General features: G+C 44.3%; 1 protein-coding gene across 1 annotated transcript in view; it reads left to right on the top strand.

The window, feature by feature from the left end:
* The window catches only part of TECTA (tectorin alpha), an 84,145-nt gene that overhangs the window by 51,456 nt on the left and 11,072 nt on the right, over positions 1-21,617 (top strand). The window contains exons 9-21 of the mRNA XM_075606596.1: positions 1,778-2,348; positions 4,182-4,774; positions 6,194-6,767; positions 7,930-8,531; positions 10,472-11,033; positions 12,763-12,962; positions 14,659-15,042; positions 15,515-15,801; positions 16,983-17,263; positions 18,125-18,235; positions 18,953-19,155; positions 19,848-20,011; positions 20,844-21,092. Of these exons, the coding sequence (XP_075462711.1) occupies positions 1,778-2,348; positions 4,182-4,774; positions 6,194-6,767; positions 7,930-8,531; positions 10,472-11,033; positions 12,763-12,962; positions 14,659-15,042; positions 15,515-15,801; positions 16,983-17,263; positions 18,125-18,235; positions 18,953-19,155; positions 19,848-20,011; positions 20,844-21,092 (4,781 nt within the window). The remainder of the gene's footprint in view (positions 1-1,777; positions 2,349-4,181; positions 4,775-6,193; positions 6,768-7,929; positions 8,532-10,471; positions 11,034-12,762; positions 12,963-14,658; positions 15,043-15,514; positions 15,802-16,982; positions 17,264-18,124; positions 18,236-18,952; positions 19,156-19,847; positions 20,012-20,843; positions 21,093-21,617) is intronic.

Genomic DNA, 21,617 nt, shown 5'->3' with positions numbered 1-21,617 from the left:
CAGTCAAAGATTCCAAAAATGCTTGGGCTAGACCCAACGAAACTCTACAAGGATAGAAAGTACTTCTTAATAGTCTTACATTTGGTAGTTTATGGTTCTATCGCAAGTAGGGAAATACTAGATTGCCTTCAAAGCTCTTATGGGTTATCAATGTCTGTCTTTTATTGGTTTAAAAGAAACCTGAAAATAATGATGGACGTGATTTGTAGAAGACACCTGGATCACGGTAGCTGCCAAAACAGCACCAGACGGATCTAAGAAAAACAATCTTATGGATTTTAAATGGATCTCTTTGATGAATGTAATGTTGTATTTTGTAGATAATATGTCCGAGCACTTTAAAGAAATAAAAGTACCCCTCTCTGATGAGAGATAATCCCCTCATTCATGGCAGCCATTTTTTATTATGTATGCCAGTAGAGTGGAAGAGTAAATGTCCTTTTCCTGGAGGCCCCCAAATGGTAACGCAATAAGCCTTTCCTTACCATTAATAGCATAATAAATGAGTTTGGATACACGTACTTGTCAGTTAACTCCAGCCCCCAGAATATGGCTGCTGTATTTGGTATCTGTCAGTATCTCTGGCTGGGATCCAGTTCTAATCTCCTTTAAATGGGATTGTGTTACATCCCTGAGACTTAAGGGTTTAGTTGGGGGAGATAGAACAGAGAAGAAATAGAAAAGTAGGTTAAATTGTAACAAAACGATTCAGATTAGGTTTTACAGGAACAGACAATGAAGCCTTCTTAAATTATATTGTATATTTGCCAAAAACACTCAGAAACTCTACACTCTGAACTAATTATCCCACAGAGCAAATGAGCAGCACGAATCTTAAGAGACTCTTCGATAAACTGCGAAACCCATTTACCAGTGGTGTTATAGTAGGGAACAAAAAGTGGCAGAAGCCTAACCAAGGAAACACCTCTAAACTGCATACAATAATTTAGCTATAAATGAGGAAATGTGGTGGAAAACGTATTCTGTCCATGCTAGTATTCGGGTTGGTCTTCCTCGTTGTTCCCCTATATGTTGTCGTTAGATCCTCCCTATGTTACTATACGTGCTCTAGTATTGAGTTTCTTGGTGAGTAGTGAGTTAGAAAAAAAAAATTAAACAAATTCCTAATAATTAATACCAACTATATGAATTTTCTCATTGATCCCTAAAGAAAGGCACCCGAACTCCCAGCAGAAGGTGTGGAAAAGACACCTTCTTTATGAATAAATGTAAAAATAAAATAAAATTATGGACCTGGCAAATTGATAGACAAGAATTCAAAGATATTTGCCAGGCCTGAGAAATATATATTTGAATTACCGATCAGTGTAACACATCTCATTGGCTAGCCAGACAGTGATCTATATACAATAATACATCTGATTGGTTAACCAGACACTGATCTATATAATACGTCTCATTGGGTAACCAGACAATGATCTATATAACACATCTCATTGGTTAATCAGACAATGATCAATATAATACGTCTAATTGGTTAACCAGACACTGATCTATATAACATATCTCATTGGTTAACCAGACACTGATCTATATAACACATCTCATTGGATAGCCAGACACTGATCTATATAACACTTCTCATTGGTTAACCAGACACTGATCTATTTAACACATCTCATTGGCTAACCAGACACTGATCTATATAACACATCTCATTGGTTAGCAATAGCCAGACACTGCTCAGTGTATGCATCTCACAAACAATACATGAATCTGAAGTTTGTGTAATATGTCTTCCTGGCCTCTGTTACAGGTAAACAACTTGGTATTTTCCCTCCCAGTCGTTCTGGAACTCGGGGCCATCAGAATCTACCAAAGCGGATTATCAACAGCCGTAGAAACAGACTTCGGGCTGCTGGTGACATATGATGGGGAACATTACGCGTCTATATCAGTTCCAGGCACCTACATTAACTCTACATGTGGGATGTGTGGAAACTACAACAAAAACCCAGAGGATGATACCCTTCGGTCGGACGGGAGACCAGCTGTGTCTGTGGTAGACTTAGGGGAGAGTTGGAGGGTTTATCATCCGGACTGGAGATGTTCCCCTGGCTGCTTAGATAACTGCAGCTTGTGTGATGCATCTACTGAGTCACTCTACTTTACCTCGGACTACTGCGGGTTTATAAACATGACCGGGAGCCCTCTGTGGGAGTGTGGCACTGTAGTGGACCCCACTGCCTTTGTCCACAGCTGTGTTTATGACCTCTGTGGCACCAGAGACAATGGCACCAGCCTCTGCCAGGCTATCCAAGCCTATGCCCTTGTGTGCCAAGCCCTGGGCATTCCTGTGGGAGACTGGAGGACTCAGACCGGCTGCGGTAAGTTAGGGACAGAGCGAACGTACTAACCAAGAACCATATCAGATTGGGCTGAAAGAAGACACGTCCATCAAGCTCAACCTCTAAGTTAGTGAGATTCCCATCCTATATTTATAGTTACTGTATATTGATCCAGAGGAAGCACACAAAAACCCCAGTGAAATATTTGACATTTATGTCTCATAAGTGGGAAAAAAAACCTTCCTTCGTGCTTCCAGTAATGGCAATCAGATTTCTCCCTGGATCAATACAACACTGTAGGTGATGTATACAGAGGTAAGAACAGGAGACTTGTGTTTGCAAAAGTAAACATAGGCTTTTATTCAGCCAAAATTCAGCAACTCAAAAAGCAGCTTTCTCCCTCAGCTCCAGCAAGTAAAATTCCATATACATAACACAGCAACACACGTCAGAGCCAGTGTCCCTCTCTAGTTCAAGAACAGTAACCCTGCGTGTGGCTCACGTTTTAAACCTTTACTGGGCCAGCTGGGTTTGTTAATTCTCCTGCTTCCTCCATGCAGGGATTAACTCCTTGTGGGCTGGCACCCAAACGTTTTAGCTGTTGGTAACAAGCTTGCCCCTGTTACAAACACAAATAATTTGAATTTACCAATGTAATTGACTTAATAAAACAAAAGTACTTATCCTTGGAGTAAATATTTGCTTTGATCATTGCAAATCCACTGGACGGTTGTCTGCAGTCTTGACAGGGTCAAGGGGATGTCCATAAGGGGACACAAGCAGATGTCCATAAATAGCCTGTTAGAAACTCAATATGTGTTGTATATTCCCTGATAGCTGTTATTGTACTTTTCCAAGTTATCCTACTGAACAAACGATTGAACCTGTCTATATATCAGAATAATAGGTGCATTCTTTTTAAACAAGGGATTTAAACACATTGTTCTATTTGCCCCTTTTCATGCGTCTCTCTGTTATATGCCAGTTCTACCACAGGGGTGGCTTCATTTTTATTTGTATTGTTGTTGCCTAATAAATACTTCAGCAAATAAGAAGCTTCCCCTTAGTTGGTATATGGGATTGAGTTAAACTATCTGTCTCTACTCCCTTGCCGCAGTGAGCTTGGGACAGAACATTTACTCTAAGTTGTTATTGCCATACAGATGCAGCGGACGTTATTCGAACATATCACGCGTTGTATACCTCGGAGTACCCATGTCATGGCGCGTCATTACCGCGTGCTGACTCGTTTTTTATCGAGTGCAGAAAATGGCATTTTAGTGTTCTGGTTTTTAAACACCTGCAAATTGGCACAGTACTGTACTGTGCACATTACAATTCATTCATTTCTGCCACGGAAACGCGAAGAATTGCGCCCAAAGAAATCGGGATCCATGAAATTCAAACAAAGCAACAGCGTGATTGGCCGCGTGGAGTGCAGCAGCGCACACGAAAACGGCTCCGTGATAAGTTCGAATAACGCCCGCTGCATCTGTATGTGTAAAGCAGTGAGCCCCATTGAAATGATTGACTGTCATTAACAAGGTGATAACAGTTCCACGGCATATTCACTTGGTGCAAATTAATGTTTTGTGGGCATTTACCAGGGGAAAAGTGGGAGGTTGATACATTTCCCGGCTAACAACCAGGGATTGCCCATTATAAGTAAGTAGTGTGAGTATAAGGTACATGAGTGAAGAACTACTTTCTTTATCCACAAATGGTTACTATGATTATCACTTATTTATAATACACCAACATATTCTGCAGCAGGATACATTGGGGAATGTGAAAGGATAATGTGAAACGTTAACATATACTGAGGCAAAAGGAAAGAAATGATAATCTCTCTCTCTCTTGCGCCTTTCCCAGCCACCGCTGTGCATTGCCCTGAATTCAGTCACTACTCTGTCTGTACCAGCAGCTGTCCGGCCACTTGTTCTGACCTCACAGCCTCCTTGTCCTGCAGCAGTCCTTGCACAGAAGGGTGTGAGTGTGACAATGGTTATATGCTCAGTGCGGACCTGTGCGTCCCCTTGAGTAAGTGCGGCTGTGAGATGGATGGACGATACTACGTGGTCGGGGATTCCTTCTGGGCCAGCTCAGACTGCACAGTGGAGTGTTGGTGTGAAGATGGAGGGGACATTTCTTGCCTCAACACCACCTGCCGTGGTGGGGAGATCTGCTCCGTGGAGAACGGATACCAAGGCTGCTACCCCAAAAGGGAGGGTGTGTGCCTGGTTAGTCAGAGCCAGGTCGTGCACACTTTTGACTTGGTTACATTTCCTTACCCCATGGATTACTCCTACACTTTGTTGAAGACGTGCTCGGACAAAGCTGAGTTTATTGAAGTGGACATCAGCAAGAAGAAACCAGACTCAAGTCCCAACTGGCTGAGACCTCTGAGGATCCAGGTGGCTAAGCAAGAGATTAGGATTGGTGGGGGTAGCACATCTGAAATTAAGGTAAGAAATCAGAGTAGCTCAGGGGTGGCCAACTCCAGTCCTCAACGGCCACCAACAGGTCAGGTTTCAAGGATATCCCTGCTTCCGCACAGGGCTCAATCAGGGGCTCAGTCATTGACAGTGCCACTGATTCAGCCACTTGTGCTGAAGGATATCCTTAAAACTGACCAGTTGGTGGCCCTTGAGTACTGGAGTTGCCCACTCCTGCAGTAGCTCCTGGCTCCAACCAAGGATATCTTCTATTTCTATTCATTGGGGGGTGCTGTGTGAGAAAGAACAAAGACATTATAGGGGACAATGTACATAATGAGGTAAGATAAGGATAACAAAGAAAATATATCACCGAACTAGAGGCAAGAAGTCTCAATGGCTGATTGCTTCAATATAAATTGACATTTGCGGGGTGCTATAACTGGCATGTACGTAGCTTAATACAACAACAATATAATGCAATCATAGTTAGCCTTCGGCTTTTAGGATTATCATAAAGGTGGAGAGAAAGCTGAGTTTCTAGTTGGAGCAGTTGTCCACCCATATCCCTTACAAACAGACATATATGCCTCCAACTATATTGACTATGGAGTTTTGTATATCTCTCATCAATGATGATGCCTAATAATGGACCAAGAGAGTTCTTCATAGATGCATAGTAGTGTGTTCAGAGCTTTAAAAAAATGTCTTCTTCCTGTGTGCATGTGAAACGCTTTGATGTAGATGTAATTGTTGAGTGCCGGGTTGTGTGGATAGAGGAAGAGTGGAAACCAGATGGATAAATAAAGTAGGAGATGGGTTGGGAGTTAAGGTGTTGGCTTTGATGTGGTGTAAGGAGGCTAATACCATGGTATGCAAAGATTAAATAAGGGTGGAAGGGAAGAGGTTTGTAAGTACTGTCAATGAGATCATACTGGTCCACTGCCAGGTGATGTGGTGTTAAGCATAAAGGCCATGTCCGCAGCTTGGAGAATGCAATATGAACATAAAATACTGGTTAAGATCCATAAAGACCAGTATCTTGTCTCTAACTGAGACCAGCAATGAAACCTTCAAATCCCACCTCCATGTTTTATTTGTTTTGCTAATAGTTCTTAAGATGTAAACACTCTTTCTTTGCAGTTACCAGTTGAGTTTGTCTTGCAGCGTTCTAGTAGCCTGATTGACCCTGAAGAAACACATTAAAGGTTTTAATGGACCATCATGAACATCCTTCATAGATGTAGTTATAAATCTGCTGAAGAGCCTTGCGAGGTCTTGAATGACCTATAGCACAGATGGATTAAGGGACTTCCAATCCCTCAATTTACAGAATAACAGGACCCACCACGATACATTATTGCCTCACTACATGTGTACTCAAGAATGTGTAAAGCTTCACAGCTATGTGAACAATGCTTAAATCTAATTCCCTGTATAATTTTCCAGGTTAATGGGTTTGAAGTTGAGCTGCCATTCTACCTACCATCTGGTGACTTGGAAATATACCGTAACAGAAATGGGACAGTCATTGAGTCCGAGGGGCTGCTTAAAATACAGTACACAGACCTAGGGCTCCTCCACATGACCCTGTCTACTCTTTACTACAACTGCACTGGAGGCCTCTGTGGCTACTTCAATGGTAACAGTGAGGATGAGTTCTGCTTCTCAAATGGGAAATGCATGGAAAATATGGCCGTCTTTTTGGAGAGTTGGACAACTTTCGATGAGATTTGTAACGGGGAATGTGGAGACCTACTCAAGGCTTGCAACAATGACTCTGAACTACTCAAGTATTACAAGAGCCGGCCTAAGTGCGGGATCATTAATGACCCCAGCAACAGTTCCTTTCTGGACTGCCACTCTGTGGTCAACGTGTCCGCCTATTATAGGACCTGCCTCTTCCGCCTGTGCCAAAGTGGAGGGAACCAGACGGAACTTTGTGACTCGGTCACTCGTTATGCCATGGCCTGTCGGAACGTGGCAGTGGACGTTGGTCAGTGGAGGAGCCGCACCTTCTGCCGTAAGTCATTCAATTCTCTTGTGTGACTGGTCTCGGTGCTCTGTTACCAGCACTAAAAAGAAAGCAATGTGCAAAGTCAACTATAGGAGTTGGAGGGCGTAGCATTGGTTCCATGCTAAAGTAACATCATAGACATTTATTCAATATTCCGGGCTCTTATTTCTGTGTCCAATGCAATAAAGGTTAGGCACATATCCGTTGCAGTAGTTAAGCCATGGTAATGTAAATAGCTTCAAAGGGTTACCACATAGGCATTGAAGTGAATGCGTCCCTCAGTGATCTGTGGATCAGTCTCCCAGTCTTTCTATTAGATTACACCATGACATTAATACCAAAACAGTCATGCAGAGGGTGTCTTTATTAGGACTATTTATAAAAGTAACTGGACTTTTATTTGATAAACCCTGCTTTTTGCACCAGTATGGCTTCAGTTTTGGAGCCAGGAAGCGTGGGGAAATATATGAAATTACTTTGAATTGATTTCCTCTGCTAGCATCCGGAAGCAATAAAGAATGAGGTTTATACGAAGATAGAACAGGAGTTCACTGAATAATTATTTGATGCACAATACAATCACCAGGTCTATATTGGGGTAACCCCACCCTAATAAATGCCAAGTTTTCTTACATTAGGCACAGAATATGAAGGATAGCTTTTTGTTTTGTGTGTGTGCAACTTGCTCTTAATAGAATTGACATAACCTTGATGCCTGATGTCGTTACTGATCTTTGTTCTGTCATTGTGTTTGATTTTGAGTGAAACCCGTATTTGGGGTGTGTATAGAACATACCCTAAAACAGGGGTGCACAAACTGGGTGGTGACGTGGGATTTTCTGTGGGGGCGGTGTTTACAGAGGCCCTGCGCTCTTCTCCACAACATTTAAATTAAATCCCGGGGGAAGGCGAGGCCTCCGTAACGCCCTTTTACCTGCTCCCAGCCGGCATCGCCATGACAACGCAATATCAAATGACGCTGCTGATGCCAGAGAGCAGGTAAGGAGGGGGGCGGGCGAGCAGAGAGGGGGGCGCAAACAGAAAAGTTTGCGCACCCCTGCCCTACAATATACTTCCATCAAAGTAGTGGGAGGATGAGAAAAACACAGTAGTGGAGAAAATCTTTGTGACATTCATTCTGTTCCTTTGATTTGTTCCCCTGTTTCAGCTCTCGTCTGCCCTGATAAAAGTCACTTTGAAGAATGCATAACCTGCTCGGAGGCGTGCGACACGCTGCCCTCGGGTCCTGTGTGCATGGACAGCTGCACCGAGGGATGTCAGTGTGATGAAGGATTCGCCTTGCGGGGGTCCCAGTGTGTCCTAAAGAGTGAATGTGGCTGTAATTTCGAGGGGCACCAGGTTTTCACCAATGAGACTTTCTGGGTTGACCAAGACTGCAAGTCCCTGTGCTACTGCAATGGGTCTGACAACAGCGTGTACTGCGAGAGTACTCCGTGTAAGCACGATGAGTATTGCATGGAGGACACTGGGTTGTATTACTGCCAACCACGCACAGACGCATCGTGCATCGTCTCGGGGTACGGCCATTACCTCACGTTCGACGGATTCCCATTTGATTTCCAAAGCAGCTGTGCCCTCATCCTTTGCACTACAGTTACTAACCACCGGGCGGACATATTCCCCAAATTTACCGTCACCGCTAAGAACGAGGACAGAGACCCGTCGCTGGCACTCTGGGTGAAGCAGGTGGAGGTGGAAGTTTACAATTACAACATAGTCATCTATCGGGCTTACAAGCACACGGTCCTGGTGAGGGAATGTCTGTCTTCTGAAAATTAGAAATAATTATAACTTTATTACATACAGCGCTTTTCTCCCAATGGGACTCAGCGCGTCAAAATTACAGTATATTACACGGAACGCAGCACATAGGAATGGAATAGGCACATCCCCTGGACAGATGAGCTTACAATCTATGCTTTTGGTGCCTGAGGCACAGGGTGATGAAAGTGACTTGCCCAAGGTCACAAGAAGCTGATACCGGGAACTGAACCAGGTTCCCCTGATTCACACTCAGTGTCATTATTATCAGACTCAGGGGGTTATGCACTAAGCAGTGATAAGTGCTTTTAAGTGAGATAAAAAACCATTATAGCGTGATACTGCCTTCTGTGAGATTCACAAAGCAGTGATAAGTCTTTTAAGTGAGATAAATGCCTTTATAGCATGATACTGCATTCTGTGAGATTCGCAAAGCAGTGATAAGTCTTTTAATTATGCCATTATAGCACAATACTGCACTGTTATCACTGCTTTGTGAATCTCACAGCAGGCAGTATCACGCTATAAAGACAGTTATCTCACTTAAAAGTACTTATCACTACTTTGTGCATAGCACCCAGAAAACCCACTTATCACTGCTTAGTGCATGACCCCCTCAGTGTCTTTACTCGCTGAGCTGCTCCTCACTGAATCTATATATCATAGGAAAAAAGAAAGAAATTCAAATACAAACTGTTTTCATTGATTAATATTTTCAGCAACTTCTGAAAAGTAAAGTTATATATGTGTCGCTGATATTGACAGAGCCTCTACTTCCACTATTCCAAGTTAAGATTAAGACCTAAACCCCCTCCCCAGGAACCCATGTGTGTATCTGCATGTCTTGGACAGGTCCCAAACCTGCATATTCACCCCATTGCCATATAATCCTGAAAGCAAGGATTGTGGGCAGGGATATGCAAATGAGCAGACTAAGCGGACCACTTTTGAGATTTCGATCCATTTTAAGCATAGCACGTCTTGTTACACAGATCTTGTTATCTCATGTTTCAGTTGGGAAATTTCTGCTATTACTTTTTATTTCCTAGCAGAAAAAAAAGTGGTCTGCCATGTTCCTACAGCAGCTATAATATCAGAGGTCTTTTTAATGAAATACTTAGTTTATGACGTCTATGGAGGATCAAAAAAGAATAAGAACATAAAATATTTGTAAGACGTCTCAGTCTTGGTGTTTCACAAAAACAATAGGGGTAAATAAGGACATTATCGGAATTACTCATCAGGGGAGAAACTGCAGTTTAATACAGGGTTTAAAAAAGTCTTCTACCCTTTCTGGATGAGTAATATTATATATGGGGCAAAGCTTTCCCTTATCTCCCCCTTATACTCACACACCTTTTATTTTCAGTACCCATTCAGGGTTGGCACCACTGTGGCTTTGACCCGGAGACTACGAGTTTTGGCCACGTATCTCTGGGTAACGGGTTTAACTAGTAAACCTTCGGGTGGCAGCTTTCGGTGTCGGCGTCTCCCGATACCCTCAGCGTCCTCCCGGCATCTTCCCCTTCACCTCCTCTCAATATGGCCATGCAGCGTCAAATGGCGCTGCGTTGCCATGTCAACGGGAATGCCATGTAACACCCATTGATATGACAACGAGACACAGTATGACGTCACGCATTGCCATGACAACGTGACGCCCCAACGCCATAAGGCGTTGCATGGGGAGATGCCGGGAGGATGTCGGAAGGATGCCGGGAGACAAAGGTAAGCGCTACATTTTAAGATGTTGTCTCTGGGTTCGCCGTCAGTAGAATGTACCCATTACCAAATATATCCTACAACAAGAGTTATAAAAAATAGGCCATTAATTAAAAGAAAACAAAAAGCTATAAGTAATCGGTTGACATCCCCCTTTCTCTTCCTTAGAAAATATCATGTATTTCTTTCTCCTCTTTTCACGTCAGGTGAACAGCGAAAGACTTTACTTGCCTCTGAAGTTGGGTCACGGGAAAGTGAATATTTTCGCCTTCGGTTTTCACGTCGTAATTGAAACAGAATTCGGATTAAAAGTGGTATACGACTGGAAGACGTTCCTCTCTGTGACCATCCCGCGCCACATGCAGAACAACACGTACGGCCTGTGTGGCCGATACAACGGTAACATGGAGGACGACTTGCAGACCGCCAGTGGCTTCATAAGCATGAACGTCAATGAGTTTGGCCACAGCTGGGTGAAAAGAGACGCGTTTTGTCAAGTAGACTGCGGAGACCGGTGTCCGACCTGCACTAAGGTGGATGGTTTCTGGAAAGCCCAACAGCTCTGCAACTTCATCCCCAACAGAAACAGTGTCTTTTCCAAGTGCCACAGCAAAGTGAACCCCAGCTTCTTCTTCAAGAATTGCTTGTTCGACTCATGTATAGATGGAGGTGCTGTGCTAACGGCTTGCAGCTGGCTGCAGGACTATGCAAGCACGTGTCAGACCCAAGGGATCGCAGTCACAGGCTGGAGAAACCACACGTCCTGCTGTGAGTGTCACTCTCTTATTTTAGCTTTAGGTCAAATAGGAGTTAAGGTTTCACAGCAGGTAAACTGACCAGACAAGGTGGCCAAAATGGTCCTTTTACGGTTAATTGCAAACTTAACCAAATTCAGCAGCACAGATTGGATTAGTTCGGGTTTCATGATGACCTTTTCTTGAAAGAATAAAATAGCCACAAAATGCTCTGGGAAAGAACATAAAAACAGACTTGAGGCTGTCTGCCGTCGTGGGCCCAGTTAGCGACCCCAGTCCTTGTCTTTAATGATTTTCTTTTATAACGATGCTGTGTTTTTTAACCCCTGTGCATCTAGAGAAGGAGTAGCCAACTCGTCCTCAAGATCTGCCAACAGGTCAGGTTTCAGGATATCCATGCTTCAGCACAGGTGGCTCAATCATGTCACTAATTGAGCTACCAGTGCTGAAGCAGGGACTGATTGAGCCAAATGTGCGTGAAGCAGGGATATCCTGAAAACCTGACCTGTTGGTAGCTCTCGAGGACTGGAGTTGGCCAGCCCTGATATAGAGGATGCAAGGCAATGTGAGAACGTGATACCGTGGCACAGTGGCTTGAAAGAATAATGCGTCATGCAGAAATGTGACTGCAGAAATCCTAAATCTCAGCCTTGGAATCAGCTGCAGGTGGAGCCTGCTTACACATTTGGTAGATTGTCCCTTTTCTGGGGAGACTCCTTGGTACCAGTCCTGCCACACCAAGTGTTGGCATCTACATGAAGTCAAGGAGGTCTCATTGAAACATTCCCTCTTTCTTCCCCTCCGATAGCAGAAGATACTGTATGAGAGCACGTACCTAGGTAATGCTGACCTCTGAGTGGACATTAGCAATTGTCAGGGTTCAACGCTAGTTGTGTCTTGTGTGGCAGGCTATCACTTTAGTGTTCCAGCATTTCGATGGCTGCTATGCTTCTGATGCTGATCTCATTGGCTCCAGAAGAAAGTTACCCACCACATGCCTTATAAATGTCCTGTGACGTCACAGGAACATCTGCTGGCAAAATGATATTCTGCTGACTTCACAGGGACTTACCCCGTGTATCATCAAACCCCCCCCCCCCCCCATTGTATGAATGTTCGGGGATAGAACTGATTAGATGATCACACCGATTCTTCACAATTATTTGTCCGGTTATCTTTGCCAGAGCATAAAAAGCTGGAATGTGACCATCGCTGGCAGAAATAACCATGTGTGTTACCCTGTGTCTGTTACCCCGTGTTATTCTCTGTGTTACCCCATGTGTTATCCTCTGTCTGTTACCCCGTGTTATTCTCTGTGTTACCCCATGTGTTATCCTCTGTCTGTTACCCCGTGTTATTCTCTGTGTTATCCTTTGTGTGTTACCCTCTGTGTGTTACCCCGTGTTATTCTCTGTGTTACCCCATGTGTTATCCTTTGTGTGTTACCCTCTGTCTGCTACCCCGTGAGTTAGCCTGTCTGTTACCCACTGTCTGTTACCCTGTATATAACTCTGTGTATAACCTTTGAATTACCCTGTATATATATCCTTGTATATAACCCTGTGTGTAATCCTGTATACAATCCTGTGTGTATTACCCTGTGTATACAATCTTGTGTGTATTACCCTGTGTATACAATCCTGTGTATATTACCGTGTATACAATCCTGTGTGTAACCCTGTGTGTGATGCAGGTCTGTGTGAGGCACAATGTGTAACCTCCATTGTCTGTGTAACTTGCAGATGTCACGTGTCCTCCTAACAGTCATTACGAGAGTTGTGTCAGTGTGTGCCAGCCTCGCTGCGCTGCCATCAGGCTGAAGAGTGACTGCAATCATTACTGCGTGGAGGGCTGCCAGTGTGACCCGGGATACGTGCTGAATGGGAAGAGCTGCATCCTACCCCATCACTGCGGCTGCTACGCAGACGGGAAATACTATGAGGCAAGGCTGGCTGCGGCAGAGCTTACACATTCACTCAGGGGGCCCCAACCTGGGGTGCTCGTTCCTTCTAGGGGGGCTCAGGACGCAGGACATTGCAGTGACAGGAGAGACATAGACACAGAGAAGTGCAGAGTGACAAAAAAGAAAGAGGGGAAGGCAGAGAGAGAAGAGGGAGAGAGAGGAGAGAGAGGGAGAGAGGGAGGGTGAAAGAGAGAGATGAGAGGGGGGAGAGGGAGAGATAGGGAGAGAGGGAGGGTGAAAGAGAGGGGGGAGAGGGAGGGAGAGAGAGGAGAAAGGAGAGAGGGGAGAGACAGAGAGAGGAGGGAGAGAAAGGGAGGGAGAGAGGGGGGAGATAGAGAGAGGGGGAGAAAAGTACAGTTTTCCTGCATCAGTAACCCAATAAATATATTCCATTAAGTGTAATCCTTATTCTTTGAAAATGTGATTATTTGATCCCACCCTCCAAACCTTGATCATCTTGCTTTGTGGTATTGGATATATTGGGGAGTCCCAATGTTTGGGTTCCACTTGTAGATGCTGGAAATGCGTTTGAATTTTGCCTGATAGTTTTCTTCAGTTCGGTATAAGGCCGCCCCAAGCCTCCTCCACATATTGCATATTGTGCGGTATTTGCCATGTGCTCCGTATTGTGACCTTTAGGCATACATTTTCCAGGGTACAACACATCAAAACATGCCCCAGCGGCTACAGAATGTGCCACGCGCTCTCACTTTATCTGTGACTCTGCTTTAAGCCGCGCGTGCTCTCTCCCAGCAGCCGGGGGCCGCACAAGGGAGGTCACTTTTATCTTCCATTGGGGATAAAGCAGAAAAAGAAATGTCAGCAAAATATTAGTGAGTCGTCCTAATAAACAGGGAGAGATTAAATAAATCAAAAAATGCTGCCACTCGGGGTCTTTAAGTGAAAAAATATAGCATTTTATTCACTAAAAGCTCTTTTTATTGAATAAATTGCTATTTTTTTTCACTTAAAGATCCCGAGTGGCAGCATTTCAAAATGTATTTTTTATATATGGATCCCTACTGGTCGCGTGCCCGTGGCAGCGTATATAACATTTCCGGCAGTGCTCCTATCCAAGGACAAGCAGGGAGTGTTAGGCAGAATGGGTTCTACAGTATGTACTGAGATAAAAGTGATGCAATCCTGGGGTGAAACAATCTGCTCCCCATGTATCAATGGCCAAAATCCCATCCAAAGCAATAGGTTTTGTTTTCTTTGATTCATTAAGGGGATGAAGATGAAGAACTGTATAGAGAAACCCCCGCTACTGCTGATATATGGTGTGAAAAAGATTGTGTAGGTGCTTGTGGGGCAGGAAATGTATAGTGAACTTGAGAGGAAAGAACCCCACACAAAAGTACTCAGAGTGATTTTGTGTGGGGTTCTTTCCTCTCCAGGTCACTATACATTAAGGGGAGTTGTATCAACGTAAGGAAAGTGGGAAAATATGTTTATTTTGATGTATTGCTCCAATTTGCATCAAATGCAACAAAGTCTTTAGTATATTTGATACACATGGGGAGTTTCACCCCACAACGTCCCGATCGGCCACTTTGCTGATATAGAATAAGCCCCATAGACTCCAATGTACAATGCTGAGATGGACTTGGGAAGATCAGCCGTCATTTGGTGGTCACTCATTTGCTCTCTCGTATGTCCACTCTCGTTTGTCCAGCCCAAGCAGCTGTTCTGGAACAGCGACTGCACCAGGCGCTGTCGCTGCTTCGGGAGGAACCTCATCCAGTGCGACCCCAGGCAATGCAAGTCCGACGAGGAGTGCGCGCTGCGGAACGGGGTGCGGGGCTGCTACAGCAAGAAAAGCTCCTACTGCATCGCTGCCGGAGGCGGCGTTTTCCGAACCTTTGACGGCGCATTTCTCCGCTTCCCGGCCAACTGCGCCTTTGTCCTGTCCACCATCTGCCAGAAGCTGCCAGACATCTCCTTCCAGCTCATCATCAACTTCGATAAGTGGTCCTCCCCCAACTTAACTGTCATCTCGCCGGTCTACTTCTACATTAACGAGGAGCAGATCCTCATTAACGATCGCAACACAGTGAAGGTGGGTCTGTCCCTTTATTCATCGGCTGCCAATGGTGTATAATATTAAGGGAGGGTTAATATATTCTGATCTGGGGGTCTCCCAGGGGTAAAACTGGGGGGTCCTGTTTCCTCCACCCCATTCAGGCCAGTTAAATGCAAAAAACTAAATTGAGGTGAGACATTACTAGGGGCAAAATGAGTCATTGTGGTGGACTGGGACATGTGGCCTTTTCGCACTTGTGAAGGACGCAGATATCCTTTATTGCTCTTGAGGAAATCAACCCCTCCAAGCCTCGGCTTTGTACATTTACAAACAAACTTAAAACAAATATTCCAGAATACCTATACGTGTCAGATTTTGGTAGGAAAAAAAGCATAAATGATGCCGGTGTAATCCCTGAAATATGTAAGTGCCATTAGTACACTTTGATTTTAGGAGAGACGGTCCCTTTAAATGTTCAGCAATAATCTGTGTTGTTTTCTTACAATAGGTAAATGGCACACAAGTGACCGTCCCGTTCGTAACTGGATTGTCCACTAAAATTTACAGCATAGAAGGGTTTCTGGTGATAGACACAAGTCCCGACATTCAAATCTATTATAACGGCTTCAACGTTATTAAAATCAGCATCAGTGAGCGGCTTCAGAATAAAGTGTGTGGTCTTTGTGGCAACTTCAACGGAGATTTAACGGATGACTATGTGACGCTTAGAGGAAAGCCGGTGGTAAGCAGCGTGGTGTTAGCACAGAGCTGGAAAACCAATGGGATGCAGAAGAGGTGAGTCGGAAAAGAGGGGAGTCAAGTAACATACGGGATACTAAATGCGGACACGGGTACAATGTTTGGAGCAAACTCGTGAGAATTCACATTTTATGCCTCGCAGGTGAAGGGGCGATTCTCTGGTCTTACACACGCTGAGGTTGGGGTTTAGCAGAATTATTTCACAAGTTAATTAAAGTAACGTAGTTCAGAGGTCATGCAATGGCCCCGGGGTTGGGGTTTTAAATATATTTTGGTTTTGCTCTCACTGTTACACCGTTCTCCTTGGTTGGTATTTTGGATAATGGAAGACACAAATCTTAGAACCAAACCAAATCTCTGAGGGTTGAGAGAGCGATAAGAAACAACCAAGGAAAACTCCTCTCTCTGGACTTGACTGGGAACACACATTACTCTATAATCTGGAGTTGCCTAAGTACACACACTGGTCAAGATCATATGTCTGAACCCTCTATAAATCACCCGTGTGTCTTCCCCTTTGTTAAACTGGATACACATTTTTGAAGGGATACAATGAACAGGTGAACCCCCCCTTTCTGTATGGAAATAAATCTCGAAGATCTCAATAAGATCTTCCTGCATTCTCCGTTACTGCAGCGTCGCCTGTTTAAAGTGGAATTCCAGGAGACTAATTACATCAATTAATGACAATATTAGTGAGCTACTACCAATATTCTTTTTTAAAAGTTATTTGATATCAGTATTCTTTGGGCACCTCAGCCTTCGGCTAGCTAATGGTTATTGCTACATGTATAATCCCACCATGTCACCACTCATATCCCGCATGTCTTCTCTCTCTCTCTGTTGCTGGCAAATAGCAGTGAGAGTCCAAACTAGAGATGGGCCAGTGGGTCAAAATTCGTCCCGCGAATTATTCGCAGATATTCACATGCAAAGATGTTGTAACATCGAGTAGTTTGGAGAATGGATGTAATTCTACTAGTAGCCACCATTCACTTAGCGGTTCCAGACGCTGAAATGTGAGAGCGCGCCAGAGGGACTATTCTTAGTACCAAGTGCTACAGATGTATATATCCCCTCAAACAACATGGGGAGAGACACCAACACACAAACAGGTTGAACCGTGGCTTCGACTGCTTGGATTCCTTCATTTCTAATGAGTATATCATGAACTGTTGTATATTGTTGTAACTTCTCAAGAATCCTTTGCTTTCCAGCTGCAACGAGCTGCAGTATTCGCAGTACGCATCAACTTGTGACAATGTTCACATCCAAAAGCTTCAGAATGATGGATACTGCCTCAAACTTACCGACATGAAGGGCTTTTTCCAGCCTTGTTACGGGCTTCTGGACCCCATTCCTTTCTACGAGTCCTGCTTCCTGGACGGATGCTACAACAACAAGAAGTCCCAGTTGTGTGGTTCGTTAGCTGCGTACGGGGAAGCCTGCAGATCGTTTGGGATTCTCAGCACAGAGTGGATCGAGAAGGAGAATTGCTGTAAGATTGTCCTCTGCTGCTTCTGTCTGAACCACGGAGCCATTCTATAACATGTTTCTTCTTTTTCTTTCATACGATTCAGTATAGGAAATAGGTCATAGAGTGTTTTCTGATTTTGGAAGGAAAGAAAAGTCGGGGTGATTTAATGTCCTCTGTCACATTCCTTTCACCCATGTTTTGATGCAGAAATAGAACCAGGCTATACGATTTTTCTCAAATATTCTGGGGGTGTAATGTAATGTAAGCTTGGAATCCCTTCACACTTTGCTGAATGTTGAGGAATTTGCACGTCTAACAACAAATACAAAACTCCCTTGTGAGACCATTCACAGGTCCACAACCCTGCCATTATCTCTTAACATACAATGGTTCCACTGCAGCCAGGGATTCTGGGTAATGACATGCAAATGAGCACACAGTGTCACCTTTTGCTTCTTGTCCATTTTAACATGGACCCCTATGAGCTTATGCCTGTCGCATTACACAGATTTTTCAGCACAGCCTGGGTTAAAGAAGTGCAGAGCCAGTAACCCTACTCACAGACAGCTATTACAACCTTTTTACGGTGGAGGGTTTTTCTCACTTTTTGACTCCTCATCACTTCCTTTGTGTACCAACTGTAACAGAAAATTGAGAACGAAGAAAACGTGCCTGATTAGCTCCAGTCAAGAAGTCCCATTTTCCACCAAGTTCTACTGAATTTCTACCAATTTTATGTATTTTTTTTTTTGCTCTACAAACTCTGCTAATTGAATGGTTCTGATCTGTTACGTGAGGGGCGAGCGGAGCTGGTAAGAAATATGGTCGTCGTACTAGAGATATACGAACCTAATGTTATTATTTGCTTCTTTTCGTCTTTAGCAGGAGTGATTGAAGATCCTTGTGTGGGTGCCGACTGTCCCAATCGGAGCTGTGAGCTGGACAATGGAGGAGAGCTCTGTGGGTGCATGGAGCCTCCCGCATATGGAAACGGTATGGTCACACGGCTGGACTGCACTGGGCAGTGAGGATCCACACTCATACAGTAGTTTGGGCCAATTGTGCTCAACTTTTGGGAAATTGCACCTATTTGAGCAAGTTGGCAACAGTTGCAACACTTTGCCTGGGCTGCTGAGCGAGATCCTTTTGTTTGTGGATGTTGCTGTGTTCAGGAAATACACGGCGATAACGTGTGAAAGCGTCAATCGTAAAAAAAAAAAAAAAGCTTAACAACATTTCTGGCCAACCTTACCGGATACATTCCCACAACTTTGGAGGCGACCCTGAGTGTCAGACAGTCTGGGTTTTTTAATACCCTATCCCAGGATTAGCCACCTCCAGATCTCCAGGGCCACCAACAGGTCAAGTGTTCAGGATATCCCTGCTTCAGCACAGGTGGCTCAGTCATTATGACTGATTGAGCCACCTGTGCTGAAGCAGGGATATCCCTAATACCTGGCCCGTTGGTGGCCCTTGAGGACTGGAGTTGGCCACCTCTGCCCTATCCTAATAATAAAAAGTAGCATTTGCTAAAGTTCTCCCCCTCATTTTAATTCAGGTGGCCTTCCTTGCTTCACCCCTTTGCAAATTTCTATTAACTTTATGTTGGAACCCACCCCGAGTTACACCAGTATGTGACGTCCACCATCACCTCCTCAGTCAGAAGAACAGCAGCGGTATTTAAGGTTGTTTGATGTTCTACCTTTCTAGACACACATGATATCATTGACGCAGAGGTAACCTGCAAAGCTGCCCAGATGGAAGTGTCTATATCTAAGTGCAAGCTGTTCCAGCTCGGCTTCGAGAGAGAAGGAGTTCGGGTTAATGACAGACACTGTCCGGGCATCGAGGGGGAGGATTTCATATCCTTCCAGATAAACAACACCAAAGGCAACTGTGGAAATATTGTACAGGTAAGAGACCCCCCTTGATGTCTGCCCTGAGACCACTTGGGTAACCCCAACTTATACTTCCTCTCCCAGTTTTACAATATCTCATAAACAGATAGAAGTCCCAATGATGTTATCACTTACTTCCAGTTAGAGGTCATTGAGTTGCACTCATGAAGTCATTGATTCCCCTGATTTTGGGGTACTGAGTCCAATTTAGGGTAAGGAGGGGGGAACATCCACTCATGTTTTGGATATTGTTTTTTTTTTCATTTTTACCATATTATGGAAAAAAGTAAAAATAAGCAGGAAAATTATAAAACTGAATAATAAAGCACGAGAAAGAAATAATATACGGTAACTGACACAAGTATTAAAAAATATATGACAAGAAAGTGATGGACACTTGGTCTGGTGTCCTGGCTTTGGTTTTTCAATGGATGGGTTTCCATTTTGGAATCTAACGGGTTTAATTTTGTGTTTGGTTTTGGAATGTAAGGTTCTGGTAGGGTCTGATTTCACACACGGTTTTGCCTATCTCTAATTTAGGGGTCCCTTAATCCCAGTTATGGAGTCCGACCACCTAAATCTAAGGCTTCTCTACGTATGATCCCTCATTGATTAGCACCATCTGATATCAACTTGATCTCTAGACTTCAATGTACTTGTGAGGTTTACCCCCCAGAGATAATTATGGATTTCTCTTTGCCCTGCAGTCCAATGTCACTCACATCATGTACAAAAACACAGTGTGGATAGAGAGTGCAAACAACACAGGGAACATTATCACACGAGACCGGACGATAAACGTGGAGTTCTCTTGTGCTTATGAACTCGATATCAAGATCTCCTTGGATTCTGTCGTAAGACCAATGCTCAGGTAAATGGACCTCATCCTTCTCCGTTGCATTTCCTGCTTCACACTTTTATCGGACCATCCGAAAATACATTTTGATTTGTACAAAGTTCTGTTCTTTGCCCTGTTTCATCCCGATCATATATTTAATCGTGTAGTAAAAGTAGGGAGAGGGGGTATGATACCTTTTATTGGGCCAACAGGTAGTTGATACTGTATGTTACAAGCTTTCCAACCTCTCTGGGCTTCATCGGGTACCTCTCGGGGTCCTTCATCAGGTATCTCTCTGGGTCCTTGTCCGATGAAGGACCGGAAGAGGTTGGGAACCTCTTTTGTTCTGCGTAAATACCTTACTAATATTTATGTTCATCCTAAATTCTGATATTCCAAAACAGAATTGCGCGGAATAATACTGCAATTTTGGAATTCCAGCTGCATTCTGTCATCGTTTAGATACAGGCGCCTCCTGAGCCTTGAATAAAGCCCGTGGGTTCGGTATATTCTGTGATACTTAATATTGTGCTTTCCCCACTTGTACTTTTGGTCCTTGATGTTCAAAGCTGCAAAATAAATCTTACATTCCAAATGAAAAGCGAAAATGGCCAAGAGCCAGGGTTGACCAACTCCAGTCCTCAAGGGTCACGACAGGCCAAGAATTAGGGACATCCCTGCTTCAGCATAGGTGGCCCACCACTGATTGGGCCACCTGTGCTGAAGCAGAGATATCCTCAAAACGTGGTGAGGACTGGAGTGGTCCACCCCTAGCATAGAACATGGACATATGATTCCCGTTATCGCAGCTCCATGTTGCTAAGTGAGTTTGAGGCTTGACTGTCCCCTTTCCTTCCATCCGCAGTGTCATTAACCTGACGGTCCCAACGCAAGGGGGCAGCTTCACCACCAAAATGGCGCTGTACAAGAACGCGTCGTACAAGCACCCGTACCGGCAAGGAGAGGTGGTGCTCACAACACGCGACATCCTGTTTGTTGGGGTCTTTGTAGTGGGAGCAGACTCCACCCACTTGATTTTAATTCTGAACAAATGCTACGCGACTCCGTCGCGAGACAGCAACGACAAGCTCCGATACTTCATCATCGAAGGAGGGTTTGTAGGAGTCTTACAGCTTTCTGTGTACCTGTTATTATCAGTATTATTAGGGATAGTCAGAGAGTGGGTCACCCTGCCGCTAGTATTTTGCTTTGTGAAGCACTTCACTATGATAGAAAGTACATACCTCGAATAAAGGAGCGTCTGGTCAGAAATCAAGCTTCCAATATTCTTCAGTCAAAACCTGTTCCCGTCTGACAGGGGGTACTCAACTCCAGTCCATTCCGGTCCTCAAAACCCCCCAACAGGTCAGGTATTCAGGATATTCAAACTTCAGCACAGGTGGCTCAGTGGCTCAATCTTGGGCTGAAACGCTGATTGAGCCACCTGTGCTGAAGCAATGCCTGATTTAGCCATCTGTGCTGAAGCAGGGACTGATTGAGCCACCTGCTGAAACAGGGATATCCTGAAAACCTGACCTGTTGGAGGGTCTTGAGGACTGGAGTTGAGCACCTTGCATTATGGGAAATCTTTCTCTTTTCCCTCCGATATTAGTTGTCAGCAGTGTAGGATACTAGTAGG

Source organism: Ascaphus truei, chromosome 6 (genome assembly GCF_040206685.1).
Source record: "Ascaphus truei isolate aAscTru1 chromosome 6, aAscTru1.hap1, whole genome shotgun sequence".
In the NCBI taxonomy this organism is placed as follows: Eukaryota; Metazoa; Chordata; class Amphibia; order Anura; family Ascaphidae; genus Ascaphus; species Ascaphus truei.
The sequence above is the reverse complement of the archived record's forward strand: the minus strand, read 5'-3'. Positions and strand labels throughout refer to the sequence as shown.